General features: G+C 31.3%; 1 protein-coding gene across 1 annotated transcript; it reads right to left on the minus strand.

The window, feature by feature from the left end:
* Positions 1 to 481: 481 nt before the first annotated feature.
* Positions 482 to 2,622, minus strand: LOC120078143 (bax inhibitor 1-like). Its single transcript, XM_039032364.1, has 6 exons — positions 2,436 to 2,622; positions 2,000 to 2,143; positions 1,757 to 1,848; positions 1,239 to 1,425; positions 973 to 1,128; positions 482 to 851 (listed from the first exon to the last, which is right to left on the minus strand). The coding sequence occupies exons 1-6, from the start codon at positions 2,550 to 2,552 to the stop codon at positions 801 to 803; spliced, it is 747 nt and encodes a 248-aa protein (XP_038888292.1). The 5' UTR covers positions 2,553 to 2,622; the 3' UTR covers positions 482 to 800.
* Positions 2,623 to 9,184: the final 6,562 nt, after the last annotated feature.

A 9,184-nucleotide genomic window follows, 5' to 3' on the forward strand; every position in this document is an offset into this window, starting at 1 on the left:
AATATAGAAACACATTCACGTGTGTAATTTGGATTATGGTGATTGTAACCTATTTTTTTTCAGTTGACCTTATTATTCTTTGAAATAGAAAAAAAAGACCAAAAAGTAAAACCAACCCATGCCACTTGTCACACAACCATTCTTTCAAGAATGGCTTCTATTTATAGAAAGAAAGACCAACAAGAGAATGTTAAAGTTCCATGTAGTTCTATCTACATACCTTTTGGTATGTTTTTAACTTTTACCCTGTCCCATTACAATCTAATTGAACTAAATTTAGGTCTAAAATGTTGTTTGTTTGACCCATATTCGAACAGAGTTGATAAATAATCTTTTGCTCATATCACAAACCATTTGTCAATACTTTTCTTAGGAGTAACAAATACGAGTAAGAGCAAGAACAAGAAGAATAGAATAGATGCTCATATTGAATTAGTTAAACACGAGTGCGAGAGTGGAGGAGTGCAAAGCAAGTAAAAAGTTCTACAACTCTATTTTCAAAACCCGAGTCATTCATGATCATCCAAATAAAAATTGCAAGAAACAAAGAATCCGCTCGGAGGAAAAGTCTTACTAGATTACACGAGGAAAATTATAAAAACAAACAGAAAGACCGCATTTTATTTCTGCTCAGCCCCAAACAAGCTAGCAGTCTTTTACGAGTACTAGGAAAATTACAACACATTACACAACTCTACTACAATTTACAAAATATACAGGACAATGAAGGTTTGAAGTTTACTTGTTTTGGATCGCTGCATTCGAGATAAGAGGAAAATCAAACGTTAATTCCACCGCATTTAGTCCCTCCTCTTCTTTTTCTTCTCATTCTTCTCTACGGAGTTCCTTACCTGCACAATTATAAAACAATCATCATTTAGTACTGGAATCTCAATTGACTTGAACTAAGTAGGAAACAGCCACTAGAAACAACGAAGACCAACTTTGATTCTCAGTTGTCGGACAACTCACCATTATAACGAGGAGTCGGACAAAAACACCAATGAAATCAGTGAAAAGAGTCAGCGCATGCTTCACATAGTCCATATCACCAAGATGTGCCCTCTCAATTATTTCTTGAGTATCAACCACCATGTAGCCCACAAAGAGCAAAAGCCCAAAGTACAACTACAAAAGCAACAAAAAAAACAAATAAATAAATTGAAGTCGAGCTGCACAAGGTGGGTATCTACTTTCCAATTCATGACAAAGTTGAATCATTAAATTTATATACATACCTCAAACTTGAAGAGGGCAGTAGAACCACCGAATATAGAGGAAGCGAAATGCAACCAGAGTAACATGGATAATCCAGAAGAAAGTAAGCCACCCAAGTAAAGGTATTCTCTGCGTCTTGCCAACATGGCTGCTATTGAGAAACAACCAAATGCTACTGCAGTTCCCACAAAGGCACTGACCAGAACACTGCAAACAACAGCATTTATAAATCTCAATGTAATAGAAAGAATCAACAATCATCATTCCTTGAGCACAACTTTCAAATACCGATTGCCTTGAAAAGCTTAAGCTAATAGGTAAAGATAAAATAGTATCATATCAATCCTTTAACACTCTCCCTCACTTATGGACTTACAAAGGACCTACATTGGTACCATCCTAAAAACAATTCAAGCCAATTACAGGAACCAAGAGCTAGATGATCATATTACAAAGCTACTACCGCTTGATAAAAGACAGAATAACAACTATTAATTTTTTTAAAAAGAAAAAAAAAAATCATAGCGACACGACTTACCTGGGGTCAATATCAATAGCTAAACCAATCAAAGGACCAATTGAAGCTCCTTCAAGAAGAGAAGCCATCATTAAAATAGGAACCCTCTTTTTCTGAAGACAAATCACAAGCCATAAAACAAAAATATCAACTTTAAGAACGAAAAATAAACAAACAGAGAAAGCATAGACATATGATTCATAAACATACATCAGGAAAAGAGAGAGAGAGAGAGAGAGAGAGAGAGAAGTTAAAGAAACGTACCTCTTCATAAGGAGGAGTGGCCATTAGCCATGCGATGCATCCAATACCTGCAAGTGTCGTGAGAATCCCACCAATGTTCCAAAGGATATGCAGATAAGCTCCAGCAGCAGATGCAACTAAAGCACAACCCAAAGTAAGGTAAACCTGCAGATTCGCAAAAAACGAAATACAGAAAGAAAATTCACATATCAATATAAGAATCGAAGAGACAACACTGCGAATCATCAACATCCGATGAAGAGAACATAATATTACAGAAATTTTCAACGCTAAATTGCAAATTCATCAAGTTCATTTTGTTTAAACTCATTTGCACAATAACAATAACTACCAAGTCCACGAGAAGCGTAAATAGAGGAATTCAAAACCCTAGTTTAGAACCATCGCTTCTATGGGAATAGATTGGATGAAAGAGAGAAAGGATAGAGGAACCGACCTGGTGGAGATGAGACTGAACGGCCGGCGAAATCTGCCGGAAATTCTTGAGAGAATCATAGCTCCAACGGTTTCTGGAACTTGGTTGAGAATCGAAGAAAGATGAAAATGCATCCATTTTGATTGCTTTGAAGACTTGCGGAGCAAGTACAGACGATGAGGACGAACCGAATGAACAAAATTCGAATTTCGTTGAAGAAATTTATAGCAATGCAAATAAGTTTCCAGATCATTCGTAATCACCATTTTGCCCCTGTTCTTTCAACTAATTTACAATAAATGGGTATTCTATTATTGGTATTTAATTCTAAATTTTACATAAATTGAATATTGTTTTCAGAACCTTGTGGATTCATCTAGATTAGTCAAGGATATATATATTCGATAAATTCACTCTAATTTTAGGACGAAATATGAGCACCCTAAGAAACTGTTCGTATAATTAATTTCTTTAAATTTTTATCCATTTAATATTATTGTTTTTTTTTTTTTTTTTTTAAAGTTGAACCGTTACTATGGTGAAATAACAAACCAATCTTTATAATGATAATTAAATAGAAAAAAAAAACTTTTTTTATCCATAAAAACTTCGGTTTAATTTTTATTGGACTTTTAGGTTTTAAAATTATTTTTATCTTTGAGTTTTAACTTTAATTTTTATTTGGTTCCTAAATTTCAATATTTTCCATTTTTAGAGATTTTATTGTCATTGTATTTGACATTAAAATTTATTTAATCAATCTAAAATAATTATGATGTGAATATTTTAATTTAATTATAATAGTAATTAATTTTCATATTTTAAATTAGTTAATAGACGATAACACAAATGAATAAAAATGAGTATTTAGTGAAAAATCAAGGTTAAAAGTGTAAATCTTAAAACTCTATGAATCAAATTGAAAAAAAAATTCAAAACTCAAGTGTTAATTATGACATTTTGAAACCTAGCTAGGTACCGAATAAAAAATAAACTCAAAATTCAGGAATAAAAGTATAATATTTTTAAATTTAAGGACTAACGGAAAAATAGACACAAAATCTAGGGACTAAAAATATATCTTATCTACTTAAATTATATGCTCGAATAGACTTTTATCTACTAATTGTATTTATGTCACATTATGAAATTTATTTATATTTTAAAAAACAACAAAGTTGATTTATTTTAAGTACATGAATATTAAATGATGGGTTGAAAATTCTCAATGAATATATTGGCCAATTATAATGAGTGAAAAAGTTAATGATTTTTTAGTATGATAATGGTGAGGATTAAGGGTGCACACAGGTTAAGTTGGGTCGAGTTAGAGGTTTTTTTGGACCAATTCGTCAATTCTATATAAGGGGCCAACCCATCTCAACCGAAATATTTTTAGGTTGGGTCGGGTTAGGTCATCAGGTATGTAGAAAGAGGCTGAAATGTGTGATGATGAACGATGGATGAAGTCTAATGAACGGTGGATGTCGAAATCGAATGAAGCTTGACATGTGTGAGTTGTGACCATGAAATGTGAAATGAGATTGTTAGAATAAGGGATTGTCAAAATGAAGCTTGGAATCCTTGATAGCAGTATCCATAATGAATCCTACATCGATGAAGTTGTGGACGAAGCCACGACCTAGGTTTATCGTTTAAGGAAGCTGTGATCGCGAGAATGTGAGATGAATCCATGGACCGTCATGAAGATGAAGTTAAAGACTGAAACATCGAAGTGGAGGACTAAAGGCTATCAACCGTGAGATAAAAGATTGCGTGAGGCGAATTTGAGAGATTCCAGTAGCTAGGCGAGAGCTGAAGAAACAAAAACGTAGGTTAAATGGTTATCATTTTCAAGACTTTTTGGGTCGGGTCTGGTCACCCCGATGAGGAAAAAAAACTAAACCTAAAAAATATTTTTAGAAAAATTCCAACCCAACCCAACTAAAAAAAAAAAAAAAAACTTTATAATTGATATACAATTGATTTATTATTTTTATAGTATATCACCAATATTTTACAAGTATAGACATCTTAACTAGTGATATACATATATTAATGATATAATAGAAAATTTATGTTTACTGGACGTTTTTTATTCTTCAAGTTTTTTTTTTTAAAAAAACACACTCTTCAAGCTTTTTATGACTAATAATGAACTCATGCCATGCACGTGAAAATGTCAAAGTTTTAATTTAAAGTTTTAAAATGGTACTTAATTATTTTTTTTTAAAAAAAACTTCAATTTAAAAGAAAAGTGAATTTAGAAAAACAAATTAATAAAAAGAAAAACATTAGTAGAGGGAAGAATGTGTATTGGAAAGTTGTTGAAATAAAATATCCATTTTGCATGTTGTCCCATATTATATAAAGGGGATGCATCAAATTATCTGAACAAAACAAATGTACACAAAGTTGGACGATTACTTTTTCTTTTATTAATTTCATTTGGCAAACAAAACTAACAAATATTAATATAACATTTTAGAAAAGTTGTATAAATTCCCCTTTGTCTGTCTTCTTTATCACCTACTCCTTCCTTTCTCCAATTTTCATATGTTGTTATTCTTCTTCAATTGGTTAGTTCTATATTAATTTCTTCAACATATTTGCTTTATTTAGTAGGCTGGTAACTTTTATAAAACTTACTCTCCATTTAAAAATTTTGTCAGATTTTCTATCTTATCAACAAAATAAGAATGATAGGGAGTCTTATCTTATCTTATCAACAAAAGATAAAAATTCTTGTTGAAAGAGAGTCTCATACTTAGGGGAGTCTAAGTAATCTTTCACTAAGTTAAGTTATTCGAGGTGCTATAGTTGTTTATTTATAGATAAGTATACTGTTGTAATCATTAGACTTTATATTAGTTAAATAATCTTTCTTGGGCACACTACCTCAAGACATAGGTGGTATAATAACGAACTGGATTATCAAACCTTGTGTTTTATCTTTTAATATTATTATTTGTGTTTTACTATATGCCCTTGCAATTATTCTAACATTGTATATCAGATAATCCTTCTTTCAGTTGTAATTTTGTCAATAGGAGAAAAATAAATCTATTCATGAGAGATTTGGAGTTGGATTTTAAATAGAATGTAGTGAAAATAGTTATAAATGAATAATGGATGCTTATAAAAATTACAATATTTGTGATAAGATGGGAAATGATAAAATTAAAAATTGTAAAATAAAAGTGAATTTAGAAAAATGAATTAATAAAAAGAAAAACTTTAGTGGACTGAAAAATGTGCATTGGAAAGTTGAAGAATCAAAATATTCGTTTTGCATGTTATCCTATATTGCATAAAGGGGATGCATGTGAACTTTAGTTGAGTTACAAGGACACAATCAAAATATCATAACAAAGTAGCTATATACAGAGTCAGGAAACTACATTTTCTTTTATTGATTTCACTTGGGAAAAAGAAAATTAAACTGTAACGATCCAGCCTTTCATGTACACTGGCATGCACCTTTACTCATAATTACACATTTAAAATCCAAAACATTTTGACTGTTGAAGTAAACTTCATTAAAACGATAAAGATAGTTTTCCAAAATAAGCTAGAAAGCCAATAAATAATAAATAAGTAAAACCTTTGTTCGAGCCCGATAAAAACATTTAAAAAGGAAACATTCAAACATTAAAATATTCTGTCTGACATTACATTCTAGTTTCACAACAATCAAATGATCAAAAATATAAACTGAGCAGAAGTGATTTCTTTTGTCCCCGTATGGCTCTGTCACGGATCCTGTTTGTCACTCGCCGATCTATTCCTATCAATACCTAAAAAACATAAAGGAAGAAAAGATGAGTATGAAATACTCAGTATGTGATCCGCTACTGGGCCCTCTAGGTAGCCTGTTAATTAGTCTATCTAGGTATCGGTGTACACCCATCATATCAGTCGTAGTGATCTCGAAGAGTCACGTATCAATCATAAACGTGATCCCGAAGAAACACACATAAGTCATAGTATGTATCCCGAAGGTACAAAAATCAATCGTAAACATGAACTTGGAGGAGCATGCATTAGTCATAGTGTGTAACCTGAAGGTCCACAAATCAGTCATAGACATGAACCCAAATGAACATGCATCAATTAGGTCAAAAAATCAGTCGTAATGTGCTCATATACAATCATATGTGTACACCTGCCCAGATAAGAAAAGTTAACCGGAAACCTATAACTCAGCATGCATCAGTTTTCATATAACTCATGTGTTATATTTTACTATTGTTTATCTTAGGGGTAAAAATTCCAATATACCTTCAGTCAAAAATACATTCATCAAGGTCAAATAGTAATCATACAATTCAATCAGTCATAAATTATCAGTCCAAACAGTCTAGAATAATCAGTCAAGTCAGTCTTAATAGTCTCAAGAAACAGTTCAAATAATCTTAAGTAAACAGTCCAAGTGGTAGGGACGACTAGTTCGAAGGCAAACTAGTAAAAGGTCACTTACCTCAAATTGAAAGTCCAAAATTAATCAAGAAATCAATCTCCTACCGAAACTTGAATTAATGTTTCAAATGTTTTGTTTGCTCCAAATTTATTCCAAAGTTCACTAACAGATTCAAATCAAATAAAAATCCGACGAGCGACGGTGACCGGCGGACACACAATAATGAACGACTAAAAAAATATGAAAGTAACAGAAATTTTTATCCCTAATTGACCTTTCTTTGGAATGAAGTGGATGTTTGTATTTATAGAAGAGAAATAATCATACTCCTAAATTATTTGGGTTCCATAACTTGAAGTAGTAGATATATTAGATTTTCTTTTTGAATAAGACATTTTCTCTAATTAGGAAGTCCATATTTTAATTAATTAGAAAATCCATAATCTAATTAATTTGGGAATTCATATTCTAATTGAATTAGAAATTTCATAATTTAACTAAATTAGAAATTCCATAATCTAATTAATTTAATTCAATCCAAACTAATCCAAAAATTCCAAATCTCTTATCAAATCTTTAATCTTTTCCTTTTTTTTAAAAAAAAAAAATTCAAATCTTTATCCAAAATAATCTAAAAATTTCAAATCTATTTTCAAATTAATCTTAAACCAATTAACTTAATTTTGGTTCCAAACCAAAATTAAAGGGAATATATAATAGTTGAGATAAATTACATCCTTCCAAATATTTAATGAATTTAAAATCACATTTTGCCCAGGTAAATTAATCCAAATCTTCCTCAAATTGAATTAAAATTTCAATTATTTACGAATATCTTTTAAATTAATTATCTTGCCTCCCAAATTAAACTTTTAGTCCCAATTTATTAAAATAATGCCCAAATATTTTAAGATAATTTAATAAAAATTACTTGAAAATTTTAGGATGTTACATAAACAAATATAAATATAACTGAAAAATTAGGTAGATCTAACACATGATACAATGTCAAGCACGACGTCACAAACAATATGTATAAAAAGTGGACAACATGAAAGCAAACAATTTTTTTTTTTTTTTTGAAAGGTATTGTATTAAAGTGTGGGGTGGGAGAATGGAACCTCAAACCTCGAGGTCGAAAGTACAAGCACTATGCCAGTTGAGTTACACATCAAGTGTAGCAAACAGAAAATTAACGGCACAGAGATTGATCACCCAGTTCGATGTAAAAACACCTATGTTTGGGGGCAGTGTGCCATTATAAAGAGTTTACAATTACAACAAAAGTACTTATTTGATAGACTCTCTCATCAGTGACGTACGTATAGCTTCCTCTTCACTTTGAACTTAGGCTCCCCCTAAGTATGAGCTCCCTTCACTTCGACAATACTGCTTCTTTAAGCTTTGTATGAGATCCCCTCAATACAACATACTTAGGCTTCCAAAAAAAGTGAGATCCCCTCACATTCATCATATTTAGGCTACCCTTAAATACAAGTTTCCATCATCTTCAACGTACTTAGGCTCCACCTAAATATAACATCAAATCAAACACCTGCCGAGTTTTACAATGGCTACCGAACCAAATTCTCAATGATAAATATAAAGACTTTCAATAACAATACATGGAGGTTAAGGCTTAGACAAACACTAAGCTCAAAACTCTTAATACACACTTTTCTCATAAGACAATTAACCTTAAAAAATGAATAAGAGTACAATATAAATAAGGCTATCTATAGGAATATATTTCTAAAATGAATAAATATTCTCTGTAGGAAAATAAGGAAGGTAGATACGAAAATCTGAAAATTATACAGATAGATATGGAAAAAATATTCACAAATTTTGCTGCCAGACATGTAACAATGTTTATGATAATATATTTGACATGTTGCACAATATGTTGCTCAAGTTTTGTCTGTGATAAAATCAGCCAACTACACTGCAGTCTTGTAATAAAATTAGTCGATCACACTATAGTAACAAGCTCCCCCTTTGGCTATTTTTTATGGCAAAACAAACCAATTGGAGAGGCATGACGACTTAAGCAAACCAAATAGACTAGTTATAAATCCACAAAGGTAATCAGAATAACCGTCACAACTTCTTCTCCCCCTTTTGTTTGGCTTACAAAAACGGCCAAAATTAACAAAAACTAAGACATTAGAAATAGGCAACCAATCAACAACAAGTAAAATTAACTTGAATGCACAAAACCTCTAACCCATCAGCAGAGCTATCAATATAGCCATCACAGTGTATATCATTTAACAAATGTTCACAACATTCAGTAACTAGCCTTACTTAACGAAGTTTCCAACATAAGGAGAAATAGGGAGAACACCAT

The sequence above is a fragment of the Benincasa hispida genome, chromosome 5 (assembly GCF_009727055.1).
Source record: "Benincasa hispida cultivar B227 chromosome 5, ASM972705v1, whole genome shotgun sequence".
In the NCBI taxonomy this organism is placed as follows: domain Eukaryota; kingdom Viridiplantae; phylum Streptophyta; class Magnoliopsida; order Cucurbitales; family Cucurbitaceae; genus Benincasa; species Benincasa hispida.